General features: G+C 37.1%; 1 protein-coding gene across 1 annotated transcript; it reads right to left on the minus strand.

Annotated features, from left to right (window-relative positions):
* Positions 1–1,243: 1,243 nt before the first annotated feature.
* LOC101030406 (guanylate-binding protein 4) lies at positions 1,244–20,037 on the minus strand. Its single transcript, XM_010331118.3, has 12 exons — positions 19,932–20,037; positions 18,275–18,469; positions 15,993–16,120; positions 13,269–13,378; positions 12,872–13,068; positions 11,253–11,498; positions 10,059–10,339; positions 8,611–8,823; positions 5,185–5,287; positions 4,528–4,721; positions 3,234–3,466; positions 1,244–1,712 (listed from the first exon to the last, which is right to left on the minus strand). Exons 1-11 carry the CDS (start codon positions 19,972–19,974, stop codon positions 3,251–3,253), a joined length of 1,926 nt encoding a protein of 641 aa, XP_010329420.2. The 5' UTR covers positions 19,975–20,037; the 3' UTR covers positions 1,244–1,712; positions 3,234–3,250.
* Between the last annotated feature and the right edge of the window lie 2,777 nt (positions 20,038–22,814).

The following is a 22,814-nucleotide window of genomic DNA, read 5'->3' on the forward strand; positions in this document are numbered from 1 at the left end:
TTTGTTCCATTTATCTGGAATTCCTAGGCCACCTCTGTTGGGCCCACAGGAATTGATGGAACATACCAGCCTTCTAACCTCAAACTAACTTCTTGGATTTTAGGCTTCCTGATATTTGAAGTGTGTTGGGTATATTCTCATAAATAGAATTTGAGTCATATTATCTCTCTCTGCCTAATTTCCCCAAAATTTGTAAACTATTTGTGAATATTCTTAATTCACAGCAATGTGTCTGTCTGCATACAGTTGAACAGGGTTGCTAGGGCTGCTCAGGGAGAGAGAACCCAGAAACCTGACATGCTGGCAAAAGGACAAGAATTTCTTACCAGTCAGACTCTAGCCTCTTTCTGTCTGTGCAAACTGGTTAAATGAAATGTAAAAGTCACCGTTCATCTACCCTGTCTCCACTAGACAGAGAAAGGCAAGAGTTCCATGATCCCCAATAGGTAGGGACTACACCCCAAGCCAGCATGAAGCAGTTATAGAAGAAAGATCCTCAGTCCCTCCGCCTCCCAGAAAGATTTATGGGGATTACTTCTCTCAGGGAGAAAATGAGGCAGGAAAACATGATCTGGAGGAATGGAACATGAGGCTAATTAACATTTCAGCTATGACAGGAAATATTATCTTTATATTATATAAGGCTTACACGAAGTAAACAATGGAAACCTCTACAGGGCATTTGACCCCCTCAAATTCTGTAACAGAACCTTGAGCCCCTATGCTTCGGCCCACTCACATGCCGTGGAGTGTATTTTGTTTTCAGTAAATCTCTGCTGTTGTTGTTTCATATTTTTCTTGCTTTGTCTTGTTCTAGTTCATATTTTTCTTGCTTTGTCTTGCTTCTAGTTCTCTGTTCCAATGAGAAGATGTTTCCTGTTGAGCAGATTTATGCTATTTCTAGTAATATTAATTACTTTCATCCTGTTGTGGGACCTCTCCCATCCATGTATTATTATTTCAATTTTTATAATTGTATTAATCCATGTTTGAATACATGATGAATTTACATAAATTCATCTTGGATATTTTTGAAAGTTTATATTTTTATAATTTTTTTTTACATCAGATGTTTCTTTGCAGTGGCTTAATGTTTGAAATTATTTTGTGGCTTTTTTGTAAATATTGAAATGTAGCAATAATGTCTTTTGAATATGCCCAAGCCCATGAGTCTTTGAAAATATTTTTTATATATACAGTAACTTTATGTGTAAATATGTAAGTGGTGTAAGTTTAAAGGATGTTGGTGTTCCACATGTTTTATTCCTGTATGTTGTCCAACTGTTGACAGTTCTGAAGAATTCTAATAAAATGTAAATATATATAAAAATATGAAATTATATTAAATATAAAGTTAAAGAAATATATAATGTAGAGTTATCCTCTCATTTCTCACCTTAACTATTCAGGTTCATTCCTGGTATGACCAGGATACTAGTATATATTTTATTTTTTCAGAGGGAACTAAGAAGGTACACATATATTCATTAGTTCCTAAAGTAAGTGATAGCATACTTTCTGCATTTTTTTTAACTAATGATATATCTTGGATACTTTCTCATACTAGTACAAATAGACCTTTTTCATCTTAATGACTGTAGAATATTCCTTTGAAATATTCCTTTGAGAGAACTGCTTGAGCCCGGGAGATTGAGACTGCAATGTGCCATGTTTGTGCCACTGTACTCCAGCCTGGGTGGTAAAGTGAGACCCTATTTCAAAAGACAAAAATAAAATAAAACAAAACTATCAACAAAGTAACAGACAATCTATAAAATGGGAGAAACTATTTGCTAACTGTGCATCCAACAAAGATCTAATATCCAGAGTCTATAAGAAACTTCAACAAATTTACAAGCAAAATACCAAAAAACCCCATTAAAAAGAAAGTGGGCAAAGAACATGAACAGACAGATTTCAAAATAAGACATATATGCATTTAAAAAAGCATATAAAAATGCTCAGCAGCACTAATCACTACAGAAATGCAAATCAGAAACCACAATGTGATACCATCTCACACCAGTCAGAATGGCTATTGTTAAAAAGTCAAAAAAATAACAGATGGTGGTAAGATTGAGGAGAAAATGGAACATACACACTGTTGGTGGGAGTGTAAATTAGTTCAGCCACTATGGAAAGCAGCTTGGTGATTCCTCAAATAACTTAGAATTACCATTTGACTCAGCAATCCCATTATTCCCATAGGAATGTATATTCCCAAGGAAATATAAATCATTGTACCATAAAGACACATGCATATGTATGTTCATTGCAGCACTATTCACAATAGCAAAGATATGGAATCAACCTAAATGGCCATTAACAGTAGGCTGGATAATAAAAATGTGGTATATACAAACACCATTGAATACTATGCAGACATAAAAAATGAGATCATGCCCTTTGTGCGAATGGAAGTCATTATCATAAGCGAACTAACACAGTAACAGAATCCCAAATACCACATGTTCTCACTTCTAAATGGAAGCCAAACAAAGAGAATGCATGGATTCTAAGAGAAGAACAAGAGACACTGGTATCTACATGAGGGTGAAGGTTGGGAGGAGAGAGAGAAGCAGAAAAAAAAACAAAACCTGTTGGGTACTATGCTTAATACCTGTGTTTTAAAATTATCTGCACACCAAACCCCTATGACATGCAGTTTACCTGTGTAACAAACTTATACATATATCCCTGAATCTAAAAGTTAAAAAAAATTTTTTTTTTTTTTTAGACAGAGTTTTGCTCTTGTTACCCAGACTGGAGTGCAATGGCGCAATCTCGGCTCACTGCAACCTCCGCCTCCTGGGTTCAGGCAATTCTCCTGCCTCAGCCTCCTGAGTAGCTGTAAAAAATAATTTTTTAATTGTGGTGTTGCTCCCTTCTCATTAATTTGCAAGAGTTAATTACAACTGAAATTATTTCTGTAACTATAACATAAATTGCAAATTATTAATGGCTTCTTAATCTTACCGGTTGCCTTTTTGCTTTAATTATACCTTTTCTAGCAATAATGCCACCACTTCTGACTTGTTTCTCAGTTTTATAAATTGCTAGTTCAATCAAAATTAAGTTTGTTTTTTGTGGATGTCAGACCCTGATATTGTTTGATAATCACTTTTTAATTTTAAACTTTTCTTGCATGAAACTTCTATAACACATATACTTACAAAATGATCAACAGTGTTATGCTATTTAAATAAAATAAACCTCATTTTATATTTCCTTACCAGGAATATTCAGGCTCTTAAACCTGTGAGCCAAGATATTTCATCCCTAATCCAAATAGCTTAGTAGGCCCAGGTAGACCTAGCATCATAATATTGCCAACTGTGTCAAGGATCTTTGATAACACTGAGGGTTCTTTTTTGGCTGTTTCAATCTCTTCTTTCAGTTGATTAATCTCTTTATTTAACTCCTCAGATTTCTTTTCAAATCCTTCCTTAAGCATTTCTTCTTGTTCCTATAAAAGGAGAATAGTCCACATTTGAAAATCCCCAATTCTCTGCAGGGAGTGAGAGTTTTGTGTTTAATAAATTCAACAGTTAAGCATATGTGTCTATTTCTCTATTATCTTAGAAAACTCTTTGATGAGTTTGTCTAACATTTCCAGATGGTTGGAACTGAATAGTGGGAGTATACATGGTTTATACCTTTGTGAGATTCCTTAAGCAACATCTCACTGGAGGTGGGAAGAAATTTTGTTCCAGCACAAAGAATGCCCTTTGAGAGGGAATGCAGCTTTAATTCTAATTAATTCTAATTTCTGCTGACGTAGCATGGCCATGCTCATCTAGCAAATAATAGGGACTGCTGACCCTGTATAAAACATTGGTTGTCAAGCTCCAGGCTGGGACAAGGAATGTATTTTACTCTAGTTGTATAGGATGAATCAGGCAGATACAGAAACAAATGGAGAAATTACTGATCTTTCAATATCATTTCTTATCAAGCCAAATCTAAAATTTTCATCCAGATTGATCTATTTCAAGTATTTGATCAGGCGTCCCCAAACTTTTTACACAGGGGGCCAGTTCACTGTCCCTCAGACCATTGGAGGGCCGCCACATACTGTCCTCCTCTCACTGACCACCAATGAAAGAGGTGCCCCTTCCTGAAGTGCGGCAGGGGGCTGGATAAATGGCCTCAGGGGGCCGCATGCAGCCCGCGGGCCGTAGTTTGGGGACGCCTGTATTTGATGGTTGTGCCCCAAATCCCAAGGATTGGTGGACTCAGGTCCTATTAATTGGGGGACAGTGTGACCGTCCTATAATCACCACAAACAGCAGCCTGATACCCTGGGGGATGTCATGTGTACTCTCCAAAGTCTAACATGAAGAAGATGCTGGAGTCTTGTAGACTTTCAGGCTTCAGTACAATTCAGATGTATTTGAGATTTTAGTGAAACAGACAACTTTTGTGTTTCCTCCTGGGATCGTCACTGTGCCTAAAATTTTGGTCCTTCCTTTCCTAAAGAAGCAGGGCATTATCCCTCAAGCACTGCCATGCTTCATTGAGACTCACCTTCAGCTTGTGTTCCAGCGTCCTTTCATGCTCTCTGAGGAGGTTTTCCCTTTCACTCTCCATTTTCTTCTCCAGTTGGGCTACATTTTCTCGGAAGCTTCTCTCTTGAGCCTCCATTATTTGCTGCTGCTCCTTCTGTTTTTGTTTTAGCAAGTCCTGTTCCTTCTCAGCTGCCTCCCTCATGGACCGCTCCACTATTCCACAAAGGTTTTAGAGAGGGAAGAAAATGACAGTTATGCCTGAGTTTTACCCTCCTGAGCTCAGATCAAACTGACTTAGAGAAAATCACAAAAGTGAGGAATTGGGAATCTCTGAATTCTCCCATTAGCCATGTCTGGAAGAGAATGTTGAATAATGTGATGTGAAGACACTGGCTGGAGATTCAACCCCAATCCCCTTGAGATTTTGGGATTTAGCAGAGTATATTTTCCATAGTAGGAAGAAGCTCATCTATTGTAAGAGAAGGCAAATTCCAAGTATACAATAATTTTTTAACTATAGTTGCTATGCTATACATTTGGTATGCAGAACTTATTAATATTTTAACTGAATGTTTACGACTTTTGAAGCTCCTTGTATCCGGAATATCTTTCGGTGTGATCAGCAAGAAGGCACTACAGTAAACTACCAACCCCCCTGAGAGCCCTGCCCCTGTACCTGCTATGTCCTTCTCTTTAGCAGTGAGGGCTATGTCTGACTGCAGGATGGATTCCTCCACAACCACCTGTGACTGCAGGAAATCCCAGAGGACCTCGTCTGCCTGAGGAGCCAAGAAAGAACAAAGACCTGTTCAGGCAACAAAGATCTCAACTTATGATGACAAAATTATTGTTCAATAAAGTCACAAAACTAACCTTGTAAACTTTGCATAATTCTTAAGATCCCGCAGTTATTTCTTTTCTTCCACAGCCACAACAAAAAGTCCAAGCTCTTTCTCAAGACATAAAAACCATGTGCAGCAGCCTCCCTCCTACCTGTCCAGCTTCCTTTCCCAGGGATGCTGCTCACCACCCACCCCAGGATACAGACAACCTGACACCATAAATGGGCAGTTCTGCAAACACACATTCTCAGATGTTTGCAATATTGCACGATCTTTTTCTTCTGTTTGGAAGCTGTGCTACATTTTCATGACTAGGATAACCTTTATGGATACATCAACTAGCATTCCCAGTCACTCTTCCTGGAAGCTTTTTCAGGGTGCATTCTGAGTTTTGTTTCTTATTTTATTGAGGAATGATTTACGAATGGAAATTGTGTATATTTAAGTTGTACAGCATGATGTTTTGATATATGTGAAATGATTACTGCAGCCAAGCCAACTAACATATCTATCATCTCATAGAGTTTTCTTTTGTTGAGAACACTTGAGATCTACTCTCTTAGCAAATTCCAAGTATAATTCTTTTTTTTAGCTATAGTCACTATGCTGTACTTAGTTATCCAGAAAGTGTTTATTATAAGTGAATATTAGTTACTTTTAATCATTATTTCCTCTTTTCCCCCACCTCTCTGACCTTGATAACCACCATTCAGCTCTCTGTTAACATGAGTTCAGCATTTTTTCTCATTCACATAAACATGAGTCACTCCATATTTGTCTTTCTGAGTCTGGCTTATTTCACTAAATCTAAATTCCTGCAGGTTCATTGATGTTCCCACAAGTGTCAGGATTTTCTTCTTTTTAAGGCTGAATAACATTTTATTATATATGTATGTATACACATACATATGTATGTTTGTGTACGTCACATTTTTACATGTATTTATCTGTGAATAAACAAAAGTTGTTTTTATGGAGGAATAGGGGAGGGAAAATGAGGGGTAGGGAAGTTGGGGAGGGATAACACAGGGAGAAATGCCAGATATAGATGACGGAGGGATGGAGGCAGCAAACCACATTGCCTTGAATGTACCTATGTAACAATCCTGCATGTTCTGCACGTGTACCCCAGAACCTAAAGTGCAATTATATATATATATATATATATATATATATACACACATACATATATATATATATACACACACACATACATGTATGTATATATATATTAAGTTGTTTTTATATCTTGCTACTATGAATAATCCTGGAATGAATAGGAATACAAATCTCTCTTCAGGATTGTGATTCTATTTCTTTTGAAAATATACCAGAAGTCCACCAAAAGCTGTTAAAACTAAGTTGACTAAAGTTGCAGGATACAAATTTAAGATACAAAATCAGTTGCATTTCTATATAGTAATGAAATATTACATGAAAAATAGAAAATTACATTTATAACAGCATAAGAAATAAAATACTTATAAATAAATTTAACCAAGGAGGTGAAAGATGTGTATATTGAAAACTATAAAATGTTGAAGAAGTTAAAGAAAATATAAAGTAAATAGATATCCCATGTTCATTAATTGGAAGAAATAATATTGTTAAGACATCCATACTACCCCAAATTATCTACAGATTTAATGCAACCTCTATCAAATTTCCAGTGAATTTTTCAAAGAAATAAGAAAACCAATTCTAAAATTTATATAGAAATAAAAAAGATCCTGAATAGTCACAGCCATCTTGAGTGACAAAAACAAAGTTAGAGCTATTGAATTACCTTATTTCATGATCTACTACAAAGCTACAGTAATCAAGTAGCATAGCATTGGCATAAAAACAGATAAACAAACCAACAGAACAGAATAGACAGCCAGGGAGGAAATTTACATATATACGTTCAAATAATTTTCAACAAATGTGACAAGAGTACACATAAAGAAAGGATAGTCTCTTTGACAAATGGTGCAGGGAAAACTGGATATTCAAAATAATAAAACTGGACCCTTATTTTACACTATACAGAAAAATCAACTAAAAATAGATTAAAGATTTGACCATAAGACCAGATACCATAAAACTCCAAGAAGAAAACAGAGGGAAAATACTTCTTGATATTGGCCTTGGCAGCAGTTTTTTGAATTTGACATCAAAAACACAGGCAACAAGTGCAAAAATAAGTAGGACTACATCAAACTAAAAATTTCTGCAGAGCAAAGAAAACAATAAAATGTAAAATAATTTTCTTCCACACAGAATGGAAGAAAACACTTGCAAATCTGATAAGGGTTAATATCTAAAATACAAAAGTCATATAACTAAATAGCAAAATAAACCAATAAACCTATTAAAAATGAGCAAGGAACCTAAATAGACATTTGTGAAAAGAAGACCTGGACAATAAGTATGTGAAAGCATAGTCAGCATCACTAATCATTAGGGAAATGCAAATCAAAACCACAGTGACATTTTATCTCACACATTTTAGAATGATCATTATCCAAAAGTCAAAAGATATCAAATGTTGGCAAAGATATGGAGAAAAGGGAATTCTTAGAAACTGTTGGTAGGAACGTAAGTTGGTATAGTACTCATGGAACACAGGACAAAAATTTCCTCAAAATTTCCAATGGCTGTCAAGTACATAGGTCAGCCCTATCAGCTCCATCACTTGCTGGCTGCATTGTCTTAGGCACCTGATTAACCTCTCTGTGCATTACATTTCTCAACTGGCTCTGTGGAAGACAGTGGTACCTAATTTACATTATTCTGAGAATCAAACCGATAATCTAACAAAATCACTTCCTCTGACATAGGAAGTGAATGCTCAGTGTGTGTGAACCATTCTATTGATCATCATCATCATCATCATCATCATATTAGTACATACCAGTATGATAACCATAATGGTACCATAGCCAGTCAAATATTAATTTGTTCATCTCAGGTAAGACAATATGCTTTGGAAAACAAAGTTGTTTGCTTCATAAGGTATCCTCTGTACTTAGCACAAAACCTATCCCACTAATTAATAAATATAATAAGTGAGTTGTTTCATCTGGATTCCTGATGTTAAATCCTCTTGGAGAAGAAGTATCTAACTAATTGTGGATTTAAATACTAAAAATGCCAAGATAGCATCATGTTCTGCTTCCTCTCCACATGCAGAGCTATGTTCTTAGATTTTCAGAAGGGGTAACAAAGACCCTCTGACTATCCTCTGTTATTCAACCCCCACTCCCGTTATTCCTCACCTTAACTCCTTTGCAGGGCACTAGCTTATAGTTCTGCTCAACCTGTTTCTTTTCTTCTAAGTAGAGACTGTGCCCTCCAGGAGCAGAGAAAATTCCTTTCAAAATGCTTTCCATCAGGTGCTCTGAAAGCTGCTTAAGCTCAGCCTGGCAATATTTGACAGATGCCTCTTCATTCTGCAGCACAAAGTCTTCCTTCTTTTTCTCTATGGAGTCCTGCCAGAGAAAGGTAGGGAAAAACAGTAGAAAGAAGGTGTTAGAAGGGAAGGTCCAACTGTGATCCTCTTGGAAGGAGTAGGCTGAAGGCCTCAGAGTGAACTGGAATATGGTGTAGACCAAGAGTCAGAAGATTTGTTTTGTTCCCAACTATCTGATCATTTATCTGTGTGACCTGAGGAAAGCCCTTTAACTCCCCAGGGGTCAGGCACACTATCTGCAAATTTGTGTAGTTAAAAGTCATAAACTCTACAGTTCTTTTAGTTATAGTATGATTAACAGGAACCAAACTTCTCAACCATGAGCAGTAAAAAGTTGAATTTTGGCTGGAAGTAAAATTTCCCCAGAAAACATAGGTTGCTATGTATAAAAATATAGGCATGGAAAATCAACTCCCCAGTAATGAATTAAGTATATTCTGATGAGAACAATGAACTATCTGTGTATCCCTTCAATAAGAGTTTGAATATGTGAGGATACAGGAACAGAATTTTCTTTTGTTTGTATTTGTAAGTTATAGTCCAGTTGGATTTTATCATTATGAATTAAGAGATTATTGTTACTTTTAGGTTAGTCTGAGACAGACCAAAAGACAAACTTTCAGTAAACATGCCTGTGGTAAATAGATTTAAGATGTCCCATAAGATTTCTCACTCCTTGGTATCCACACCTGCATAGTTCCTGGGCCTATGAATGTGATAGATACCAACCCTGTGATTTGATTATGTTATGTAGGACAAGATGACTTTAAGAAATGGAGTATGCCCTGTTGGGCATGACTTAATCATATGATCCCCTTAAAAGTGTTTTTCTCTAGCTGGTGTGAGAAGAGGAATTCAGGAAATTAGAAACAGAAGGATTTGATGCATCATTGCTGACTTGAAGATGAATGAGCTTACCCAGAGCCGCTATATGAAATCTAAGCCCATTTAACACTGTGTTCAGCCTGTGGCACACTGAACAGAGTACCCAGACACCCTGACATGGACTTCTGACCTACAGAACTATGATCTAATAATGTGTGTTGTTTTAAGCTGCCAAACTCATGATAATTTATTTTGCAGGAATAGAAAAAAAGGTGACCATCCTCTAGAAGAAGTGTGGCCTCTAGCCCATAGAGCCCTATTATTCACAAGAAACCATATTCTTTCCACAATGGTAAGGAGATGGAAAAGGTGAACTTTATGCATTATTTCGGAAGAGCTGAAATCAGGAAGGATAAATACTAAAAGTACCACGAGCTGCTGCTGGAATTTCTGGTTTTCATCCTTGAAGGAGTGCTCCATGAAGACTGCAATGGCTTCCCTCTCACAGGCCATGTGCACATCCAGCAGCTCCTGGAGCGTGTCTGTGGGGAACCTCACTCGCTGGGCCATCTGCTGGCTGTAGTGGTCGGCTGCCCTCTGCACAGCTGCTGAGTTCTCACGCTGGGCCAGAGTTGTCACTGCATTCTCCAGACAAGGCACTGCTCCACTGTTGATGGCATCTACATAAGTCACTGCCAGAGTCCCCAGACCTGAATCACATATATTTGAGGAAAATTTATAGTTCTCACTCATTATTTATACAAGTTTTAGGTATAAGCATTATAAAAATTACAAAAATTCTAATCATCTTGACGTTTCTTCCCTCCTCCTCTTCTTTATTCTTTATACTTTCTCTCCTTTTTCATCTTTATGAGTTCCTTGAGGAATTTATAATAATATCCCTATTTTTCCTATTTTCTGTTTTATATCACATTACAACATTAAATAACTCACTGCAACCAACATGTCTTCGTGTTTTATGGAAAAGTACATTTCCATTTGAATGCCATATAAATGAGTTTGTTATGCAGGAAAACTAAGTTATATAATTTGTGAGTCCTACTTCCAAATAAAAATGCAAGTCCCCTCATTTCATCAGATATTCTTTGCAAGGGAACTTGCATTTTTATTTGGAGACAGCAACATAGACTATTGAAACAAGCATGGACCCATCTCACCATGAGGAATGGATGACTCCACAGGTTTCATGCCATGAAGCCAGCCCCATACTTAATATAACATTTAAATTTATTTCTCTAACTCTCAATGAGCTTGCATGGAACTCATGGCCTGATGTTGATTTCTTGACTATGTAAATTTATAAAATATATTATATATCCTCACTGAGAAACACTAACCCTATAGGACTTCTCCTCATCATGTAGATTTCTCTCCTCAGAAGTTTGTGTTTAGCCATTAGTGTATTAATTTTGTGAGATATATTTGGCCTCAAGAAATTCTCATTTGAGTAAACTTTAATTAAGAAACATTTATTTCTATGTGTGGCATGGTCTGCCTGCATTCCTATACAGAAGTAAACAATATTATTGACAAACTTGCAGAGTCACAACAGTTTCAACACACCCTGGACCACAGAGATGCTTTGCAACAAAGAAGACTCACGGTTTCCAGTGACAATGATTCCCTCTCTCAGGGTCTTGGGCTTTGCATCGGTGAAGACATAAGAACAGAAGTTTTCTGATTGCCTCAGGAAAAGCTTTTCTAGATTTTCTTCTGGCAGTTCGTCCATATGAATTAAATATTGTTTGTCATTTGTAGGCCGGTCAAAGACAAAGCACTTCCGTTTTGGAAAGAAATGCCTGATACACTCTCTAGGCATGTTAGACTTTTGAAGCACGGGATTCTTGCCTGTGGAATTATGAAAAAGAATGCTCATTGAAGAGACAGCCTGCAGTCAAGGGAGCTTAGGACTTTTCCAGGGATCTTTGCATCCCTGCAGCTCCTCTGCCTTGTAAATTTTGTAGTATGCAATCATACAAAACAGCCTTGTGCTAATCCAACCAAGGCATGGAAAATCCATTTTTGTACAGGACCGAGAGTCAGGAAAGAACTGGAGAGGAAGGGAAGACATCTATCACAAGATGAAGACATTTATGACTGGTTTCCTTGGCCTTTGTATGGTAGCTGGTAGACTATTCATTAAATGTTTTTGAATGATTAACTAAATAAAAAATTTGTCAGAAATATTTTATTGATATTATATTCCCATGTCAGAAGTAAAACATGGGCCCTAAATTGAAGAAATAAGGATAAGGTGTTGCTAAGAAAAATATCATGAAGAAGGTGAATGATCACCAAGACAGTAATAAAAGTAAAAAATAGTTCAAAAGCAGAACCCCAAATTATAAACACCATAGATATGTTTAGACACTTCTTTATCTGAAAAATCTGAAGTTAATCCAGATGTAACTTGGAGACCTTGCCACTTTTCAATGTCAGATTATATTAGGTCTGACATTGTCTTGCAGAGGGATTCTGGGGCATATATAGATTATTCAAAATAAACTTTTGTTGAAAGGATGAATAAGTGAACGAAGATGGATATTGATTGTAGGTGCCAACTGGCGTTCACTCTGCTAAATACCATCTGTTTAACAAATTTATAATAGATTGACAATATATTGTATGAGGCTGTAGAATGAAGTAGGTGATGTTATGAAAACAGTGAAATGAAGGATTTGACAGTCTTACTGGAAGCATATGTCAGTGTATTTTTTAAATTTTTGGAATCATTTACTGTATAAATCTCCTTTTTCTCTAAAGGATATAACTACCCAGGCTAATAAAACAGACAGCGTGAAATGTATTTCCAAAATTAGATCATTTGACCTCTTGTGATTCTGTGTTTACCAAATTCCGATTTATTAATTTTCTCCAAATAGAATAGAAGGAACACTTGAAGTGAATAAGTAATACATAAGTCTTAGGATGTGATAATATTAATTGTAATCCTCAATATATTTTTCATGGTACTTATTGGTCTAAAATTGTTTGATAGAATTTTGAGCTTTAAACTTCTTCAATGAATTGAAACTTCAGCCTCTGGGAAATTTCAAGTAAAAATAACCACAAGAATCATAATCACTTGTCAGTCACCAACCACCATGAGCATGGGCCTCAATCTAGTCTAATATAAACATTTGTGTCAGGTGCTGAATGGCAGGTCTTAGTTGATCCCACCCACTGCTGAACCTTCCCCCATCCAGGCCGTGCTCTGATACCTGGAATCAGCTTCAAGGCATTCTCCAGGTACTCATCTTCTGTGATGGGGTGTCCATCTAACTTCAGCTCCAGGGTAAAATCTCGAACAGTCCAAATAAAGTCTGGAAAGAAACTCACAAACTCGCTGGAGTCCTCAACTTCATCAGTCCTGGGACAGGATTTTGCCCTGATTAGCTCTGTTAGTTCAGTCACGTAGCTGGGATCTTAGCTAAGGAGTAGTACCCTACACCATTATTTCAACATCTCACTTAGAAACAAGTTTTATAAGCATTCCCTTTTGCACTGTTTCTCTTCTTACTCAACCAGGACAACTGGGTCACAGCAAAGAAGACAAAGTATCAGTTTCCATTACCCTACACTCCATGAAACCTGGCTCTTCACTTCCCGGAAGGATACTGCAGCTGCTCCAGAGCCTGGTGGTTGATGGTGCTCATGCTGTTGTAGACAAAGCAGCTGCTTAGAAGCACAGCCAGGGCAAAGATCCACGAGTCATTCTTAGGATTACCCTAGAAAGAATATAGAGCAAAGGACTTGGAGTATTCTCTTCATCGTTCATCCATTCATTCATTTGGTTGTTCATTAGCTATTTCAGCTGTATGATAGTTGAAAACTAGGATAAATAAATTTTGAAGGCAATGTTAAATTCAAACTTCATATTTAGATTTTACATTAATCCTTCTCAGGCTGTAAGTTCATTTAGCTACTAACAGAAATGAATTACATTGTGATTAAAATATTCAATAAAGTGCCTAGAATATAATAGGTGTCAAGTAATCAGCATGCAATTATTCCATTGCAATTTTGTTCTCACTCGTGGCATAGTAAGGTCTCAAATGCTATTCAGTTAAGTTAAAAAACTATTCATCGTGCTTCTGACAAAATGCAGACCCTGCATTTGGTTTTGTGGATATAAAGTTCATGACAGTCCCTGCCCTCAAGAAGATGACTTTCTGGAGCAACAGATAAACGTGTCAATATACAAATTCAATCAGAATAATAATTGCTGCTGGGGGAGTAAACCCCAAACTTATAAAGTATAAGAAAAGGGGAGAAATGACAGATACAGATGAGGGGACGGAAGGCAGCAAACCACACTGCCATGTGTGTACCTATGCAACAATCTTGCATGTTCTTCACATGTACCCCAAAACCTAAAACGCAATTAAAAAAAAAGAAGAAGAAAGAAAGGAGGAGGAGGCACATAAATGTGAATAGTTACTCTGTGGATTCAGGAGCAAGAAGTGATTATGTGTGACAGGCACATGCTTGCAGCAGTTTGGAAATAGCTGCACTTCAAGAGTTGATAGAGTGTGGACTTGTGAAGAAGAAGGAATAACGCAGATGGAAAGATCAATAGAAGCCAAGTCAGAATTGTCAGAGAATGGTTATAAAAAGGTATTACATGGTTATTTCTCTTGCTTAAAGCAGTAAGTATACATGCTGGAGTGGAAGAGAAGGCTGGAAACAAGATTCGTGGTAAGACCTGAAAGGGTTTTGTGTGTGTGTGTGAACTTCTTTTTTGTATTACACTTTTAAGTTCTGGGGTACATGTGCAGAATGTGCAAGTTTGTTGCATAGGTATACAGGTGCCATGGTGATTTGCTGAACCCATCACCCCCTCATCTAGATTAGGTATTTCTCCTAATGTTATCCCTCCCCTATATCCCCACCCCCTGCTGTTCCTCCCCTAGCTCCCCACCCCCCAACAGACCCCAGTATATGATGTTCACATCCCTGTGTCCATGTGTTCTCAAACATGTGGTGTTTGGTTTTCTGTTCTTGTGTCAGTTTGCTGAGAATGATCATGTCCTTGCAAAGGACATGAACTCGTCCTTTTTTATGGCTGCATAGTATTTCATGGTGTATATATGCCACATTTTCTTTATCCAGTCTATCATTGATGGGCATTTGGGTTGGTTCCAAGTCTTTGCTATTGTGAACAGTGCCACAATAAAGATACGTGTGTATGTGTTTTTATAATAGAACGATTTATAATCTTTTGGCTGTATACCCAGTAATGGGATTGTTGGGTCAAATGGTATTTCTATTTCTAGGTCCTTAAGGAATCGCCACACCGTCTTCCACAAAGGTTGAACTGGTTTACACTCCCACCAGTTCGATGGTACCCAAATCACATCACAAGTTCTAAGGTCAGCGAGTAGTTCTGCTGCTGCCATCAGTTTACATTTTGATATGTTCTGATCTCTTGAAAAATGCAATTAGATGAAAAGAAGTTTATGAAGACTACAGTATATTAAGAATAAATGTTTCACTTTGGTATTATACTAAGAGAATAATTCAGACTTTTAATATTGAAATTTAAAGTTCATATTGCTAAGTCTGTGCTTCCTTCCCCTGACTTCCATGCTTTTTTTAAATAATGGAAGCCAAAGATCTACTGCTGCTACTTTCAATTCAGACTGAGACTAATTCAAATAAGGAGAATTGACAGACTGCACCTAACACTTTAAGACAAAATAACTAAAATTATCTCACTTACAATATTCTTTGTGGGTCTAATTCAAACTATTAGAGAAGTTCGTGCAGAATTCATCTCCAAAGTTCAGGGAGTTGGACCAAAATGTTAATGATAAAATTAATGCTTTTCTGAAAATTACTGAAATAGACTCCTTCAGTAAAACCCTATTTTTACATGGTCCCCTCCTCCAACCCCACATGTCTTAAATAGTAGGTCCCATCAGTCCCATGGGTTATAGCTTTCTCCAAAAAGCTTTCTCTTAGTTGAATGACTGAACTAGTTTCTCACTTTTTGCATCTGAAACTCTGTACTGATGACACCTCATATTTCTCGTCTTCACAACTAGGCTCTTAGCCCTTACCTTGTTTACTGTCATGTCTCTAGAACTCAGTACAGAGCCCTAGAATTCATCTCTTCAATACATATTTCTTAAATTATATCATTCAACCCAGTGTTAAATAAGATCTATTCTTATATATGCCTCAGTATTCGAAATTAATAAGGAAGTTTTAGAAAACAGAATTTAGCTTCATTATTCATAATTAGATTCGAGTTTACAGAAATATGTACAGAAGTTGAATGGAGCTGAAAAATTAAAAGATGAGAGGACAACCATGAGCAGTGAAGATTCTCTGCCTTACCTTTTCTACATCGCCCAGGCCCTCAGTGTCCAGAAGGACCAGGGTGTGGTTTGGTTTGGAAGGGTGGGGCACACACCACATCCAGATGCCCTTGGTTTCAGACTGCACGGTGGAGCCCAGAGGGAAGCCTGCAGGGAAGGGGAAAAATAAGAAACAGTAACAGTGGATAGACCAGGATGTCCCAAGCTTACATTAGTTAAACTTGTAGGAATGTTTATGTGGCTGGCAGGGGAAAAGGGCTGTTTTCATCTCAGCCAGGACAACTAATCCAATCTTTACATGTATTAAGAATTTTCTCAAACTTGTTTTCTTTCTTAAACTTGTTTAGTAGACAGAGGTTCAGTACCTAATGGTGCTGAGCTGCTGAGCCAAAGAGGAAGTAGGTCTTTAGGGAGAAGAAATGGCTGCTTGGTCTTTAAAAACAGAATCATAGGCAGATTGTGTTAAAAGTCAATAAGAACCAAAACAGAAATCTGGTATCAAAAAAATTTTTTAAAAGCCTTCAAAAAATTAGAAATGAAAATTGCAACGAATATGTGAAAAGGTGCTTAAACTTACTCACAGTGAAATAAATAACATGCGAAATAAACAACATGTAACAATACATTCAACATGTCAGTACAAGTTAAAAGGCTTTATGTTATTGAATTTCTTGCAGGATGTAAAATTCTCAATCACTGCCAATAAACATCTAAATTGCATTTAAATTTTGAAAACCTGGCCAGGCACAGTGAGACTCTGTCTCCAAAAAAAATTTTTTTTTGAAAAGCTATTTGACTTTATCTAGAAATTTTACCTACTCTCTGATTCAGAAATTCCACTTCTGAGCATATTACACAAGGGAAGTTTTAATATATAAATATAAATTTATAAATATATAAATAATAGAGTATTGATAATACTCTTATTTATATATTCATTAATGACAATTAATATTCATTAATATTCTATCAATATCATTAATGACAATGATAAGGTTATCAAAACTCTATTTTTATATCCTCTATTATTAATAATAAAGATAATATATACTATATATTTTATATTATTAATATATAATATATAATATATAATATAATAATAGAGAATAATATATATACTATATATTATATATTATTATTAACAATAGAGGAAATAAATAATAGAGTATTAAGGACAACCTTATTCATTAAAGATAAAAACTGGAAAAATGCCAATGTTCAACAGTATATAAACATAAGTAACAGAGTATTAATGGATATAAATAATAGAGTATTACTGACAGTCTTAAAGATAAAAACTGGAAAAATATCAATGTTCAACAACAAACAAATATATTGTCCTTAGGTAGTGTCATACTGTCTGAGGGTATAAAAATGGGTACACTGGAGAAACCTTATGTACTTCTTATTGAGCAAAGGAACAAGACATCCAAGAATACACACAATATAAATTCCTTTTTGTAAAGTTTAAAAGCAGACCAAACTAAACTATTTTTCAGAATGTATACATATTACGCAAAAACATTTTTAAAAACCAAGAGTCAAATAAATGTGCCCTGAAAACAAAAATATTGGTGAGCTCCAGAGAAGGTATAACAGTGTATGATTTTTGGATGTTTAGGAATATTTTATTTCTTGATCTGAATAGTGATTACCCATGTATTAACTTTATTAAATTCACTGTACAAGTATGCTGTACATACTTTTCTCTATGTGTCATAGTTCACATATTAGAAAGACTAAATAGAAGGGAGTATAATTTATCAAAGTTTTGCTACAAAATGAAGCAAGAAATTGGATGGTAGCCCAATTTAAATAGAGGATACGCAAGAATTATACTGCCTGTCCTTCTTATTTATTTTTAAAACAAGGTCTATTAAACTATGTTTGTGTGCTATTTAAAGTGACCAGGTACTCTACACAAAAGTGATGAATAAGAAAGAAAGGGAATAATTGCTGGAGCTGAGCCCCCGAAGAGGTGAGCATAGATGGGATCAAGAAGACCCATAGAATAGATCTTTTGATACGGTTGAGATGGTTCTTTACTATTGAGCAAAAGAGTGAGATATATATATATATATATATATATATATATATATATATATACACACACACACACACACACACACACACACACACACACACACATATGGTTGAGATTGTAAATTTACTGGTGAGAGAATTAGAAGTTTTCTTCACTGAGAGAAGTCATGCTCTTCTTTAGAATGACCCTAGAGGAGGTGATCAGCTATGTTATCACTGGTTCCAAGTAAATGGCTCCTGTCCCAGGGCCACACTCACCATGGTTCTTTCCTGCAAGACGATTCATGAGATAGGATTTTCCTGTACGGTACATCCCTACGATGGCCACCACCACCACGGGCTGAGAAATCTTGTCAAGAATCTGTAATGCCTCTGAATTTACTGTCAGCTGCTCATTCTGGTTTTCTACTAGACAAATGGGGGCCATCATGATGGATTCAGATTCTGGGTAACCTGTAGCCCAAAAAAAAACAGTAAAATACAAGATCTTGAAGTCATCTGTAAGGGCTACCCAAGGCACATACAGATCAGTTTTCTGCTTGTGGGATGGTATATCAAATTTCTACATTTTGTATGTTTCTAATGGAAAAATATTTAGTTTAGCATGTCAAGGACTAGTACAGATGCTTTATGTACATTATGATTCTTACAAGAATGCTAAAAATGTCCTGTCAAGGTGATGCGTAAAATAGAATAGGAAAATCAAGGCACTGATGACAGAGCCCCAAGTAAAAAGTAAACTCTTGGAATAAGTAGGGGCAGGATGCTACATAAAGGAGATGAGTGGTTAGAAAGGGTTCCAGGCATTCCACAAGAATTTGCTCTCTCATTAATTTAATAAATAGTATTGAGTACCTACCATGTGCTAATAAACACCATTTTAAGTTCTCAGTATCAAGCAAGGAACAATTGATACAACATCCTGCCTCTTTGAGCTCTATTGAAGTGGGGGACAGAAAATTAATAAAACAAACAAGCAAAAAAAATGTGTATATGTATACCAGATGATGGTATTTCTCGGGAGAAAATGAGCAGGGAATAGGGATATGGTGTTTTGGGATTTGAATGTATATTAAGGGTAGCCGGGGAAGGCCTGCGAAAAGACACAATGAAACTGATCATTGATAGATATTGATGAAGATAGATTTAGTGAATTGGTAAAATTGGATAGGGGAACAATCATGAAAGAAGGAACAAGAGATAAAGAATGTAGCTCTCTCTCAAAATACAGGACAGTTATCTGGAGTGATGATTAAAAATGCCTGGGACCCTGTTTCAAGCAGTACCTCATGTTATTCTGATGTACTTCTTGCACGAGCTACGTGTTAAAAACAGCATAATAATCAAACATGATTAAACCTTAAACTTATTTTAAACAGTTGATGAGTGAGAGTGAGTCTGAAATTCCACACAATGCAGCTCTGTAGCATCGCTGGAATGCTAAATGTGGCTGATACAAAAATAGAGTCCTAACTATTAAGGATTTAAATAGACAGTGGCAAGGATCTTGTGTTTCCCCAGTGTCCCCGCAGGGGGCAGCCGGGAAACACCGGAGAACGGAAGAGGGAGGAAGCGACCCCATGATTTGGGGAGCAAAGACTTCATGCCCCATTCCTCCGTGACCCAAGCAGGGATCTTCGCCGCAGCTCTGGGAGGAAGCCCGAGGAGGAGCAGCGCATCCTGGAGACGCCTGAGGACCACGTGGAGACGCTGAGCACCCCCCACCCCGCCACCCCGAGCAAAGCACTCAGGGGTTCAAGCAGCAACCGATTTCCCCAGAGGTCCCCCCGCTGCCTTCGTCGCCCGCCAGTGTGAAGTCTCTACCCTCCCCGTGTGGAGTCTGCGCTTGGGAATTCGTTGTTGGTTGTTCTTTAACCCAATATACTTGGAAGGTAAAGCTTAGGAGCGAACTTACGCGGCGCGGACGCTGCAATGTGGAGTTGCCCTTGCTCGTCCATTGCTCTGTCCTCCTGCGTCTGGCTCCTCGGGAAACGGACTGTTTTTATAAGCCGAAAGTATATATATCCGGGATTACAGACATCCAAATAAGGGTTTAGGAGAACCGAAATCGAAAGCACTTGAGTTTGGCGGGGAGTTAATCCGTTGAGTTATTACTTGTTTTGTCGAGACATGAAAGGAGCTTGAAAGTGCTGGTACCTCCATACCAGGCTCCTAAAACCCAGGTTTGACCCTCTTCCACCCTTGGCTTGGGTACCTTTCGCCTCCAAAATGAATATAGAGTGGCAGACATGAATGCTGTTTCATCTACTCCCTGTCTTTCAGGGATAATTTTCTCAGGGAAGAAGTTTGACTATTTGTTTGCTTTTAATTTTTTTTTTTAACATGCTCATCTGGTTTTGTTTCTCATCCCTTTTTAAAGTTATTTTTTTGTTAACCATAAAATGAGTGCGTGTGTGTGTGTGTGTGTGTCTATGGATATTTGTGTATCGCCTAATATTATTGCCCGGATGCAGTGGTGGCAAGCTAATACTTCTCTTTCAAATCACAAACATTTAATCAAAACTGGACTTTTTGTGAAGGACAGCAGGATGATTGGACCATACAAAGCATAATTTATAATTAAGAGTCTTACCCAGGCTAGTAGAAAAATGGACTCGGTTCCTGAAATGACTAGGCAGTTTGTCAACAGAATTTGGGAAATCTTCTATCTGGAATAAATGGATAATGATTCCCCACTTGTGCCTATCCCGTAGATCTTCCTATTTGTTTAATACCATCTGATTAAACATTTGCAAATTATTAAGTCCAAAATTTTAGGTACTTAATCAGGTAAAATTACTGGTGATGATTTTGATTCAAAATTTGAAATTTATTTCCTATAAGCAATATTGAAAGTGAAAATAAAGCTAAATCTAGTTTTAAATAGGACCAGTAATACGAAATCAGCTGATTTTTTTCTCTGACCATTTATTATAATTATTTTTTAATATTAGGAAGCCTCTTAAAAAAAAAAAGAAAAGAAAAAGTACAGGGATGATTGAATCCTGGTAAATGTGTTTGAAACCCCTGAATTTCACCGGTGGCACCGCTTTCCAGATAATCCAACGTTACTAACTTCAGATAATTATGGAAATGTTAATCAAGAAGAAATTTAGGCTGGGTGTGGTAGCTCACTCCTGCAATCCAAGCATTTTGAGAGGTCAAGGCGGGCAGATCATTTGAGTCCAGGAATTGGAAACCAGCCCGGGAAACATGGGGAAACCACGTCTCTACAATTAGTAATAATAATAAATTAGCTGGGTGTGAAGGCATGTGCCTGTTACAATAGTCCTAGTTAGCCGGGAGTCTGAGATGGGAGTCTGAGCCCAGGAGATCAAGGCTGCAATGAGCCCTGGTGATGCCACTGCACTCCAACCTGGGCAACAGAGTGAGACACTGTCCCCCCACCAAAAAAAAGTTATTACTTCACAAGTGTACATAGCAATGATTGCACATAGCAATATGTCCATGCACATAGAAAATGTACATAGCAATATGTCTATGTTACACAGATAAAAGTCTGGAAGTATTCACCAACCACTACCTCCCTAAAATTAGGAATTCTAGCTCAGGTAGTTTTAAAAAATGTCTTTCTGAATTATATGAATTTTCAAAGACTTTTTTTATAATAACAGATATGCACACACATACTGTTAAGAAGGAAATAACTTTTATTTTGATAAAAAGAATCTTAGTTGAAGATTTTTTGAATATTTTCCATATCAGATTTTGAGCTTCTTATTTATACATTTTTTGAAAAAGTAAAGTGCAATGTCTATATGTTTTTGTATTTTGTGGTTTTAACTTTTAACTCATTTACAAGACATATCAAATAAAAGTTTTTTGAAATGAGGGTGTTTTACTGGCTCATTGATTTTGGAAGGAAACTGGAGGAAATAATAGAGTTGCAGATGCTTTTAATCCCAGTGATTCAGTCAAGGAGACAGGAAGTTATGACATTAGTTGGTCATACAGGGCAAGTGATTATGTTATCTTTGTGTACTTACTTCAATACAGTTCAGAATAGTCAATGTCGTGTGTGTGTGTGTGTGTGTGTGTGTACACAAATTGACTTCAATATACATTCTGAAGATAGTGATAAGCATATGAATGGCCTAATCTGGAATGATCTCCTTAAGAAGAGGTACTCTATTCTGTGTCAACACCAAATTCTTGTCAACCGGTATAAAGGATGGTAAAAGTAATAACATCAATGTTGTTTAACAGAGGTGATTGGTTAGAAAAGCATGAAGAAGTGTCTTTGGTCTTCTACAAAAACATACAACAAACTGGATAAGTTATACACTACAGAAATTTACTTCTCACATTTCTGGAGGCTGAGAAACACAAGCATGGGCAGACTGGGCGTCTGATAAGGGTATGATTTCTGGTTCATAGTTGGTGGCCTTTTGATGTGTACTCACACAGTGAAGGGCAAGGCATCTTTCTGGAACCTCTTTTTTTTTTTTTTTTTTTTTTTTTTTTTGAGACGGAGTTTCGCTCTTGTTACCCAGGCTGGAGTGCAATGGCGCGATCTCGGCTCACCGCAACCTCCGCCTCCTGGGTTCAGGCGATTCTCCTGCCTCAGCCTCCTGAGTAGCTGGGATTACAGGCACGCGCCACCATGCCCAGCTAATTTTTTGTATTTTTAGTAGAGACGGGGTTTCACCATGTTGACCAGGATGGTCTCGATCTCTCGACCTCGTGATCCACCCGCCTCGGCCTCCCAAAGTGCTGGGATTACAGGCTTGAGCCACCGCGCCCGGCCGCCTGGAACCTCTTTTATAAGGGCACTAGT

Source organism: Saimiri boliviensis, chromosome 11 (assembly GCF_048565385.1).
Source record: "Saimiri boliviensis isolate mSaiBol1 chromosome 11, mSaiBol1.pri, whole genome shotgun sequence".
Classification (NCBI taxonomy): Eukaryota; Metazoa; Chordata; class Mammalia; order Primates; family Cebidae; genus Saimiri; species Saimiri boliviensis.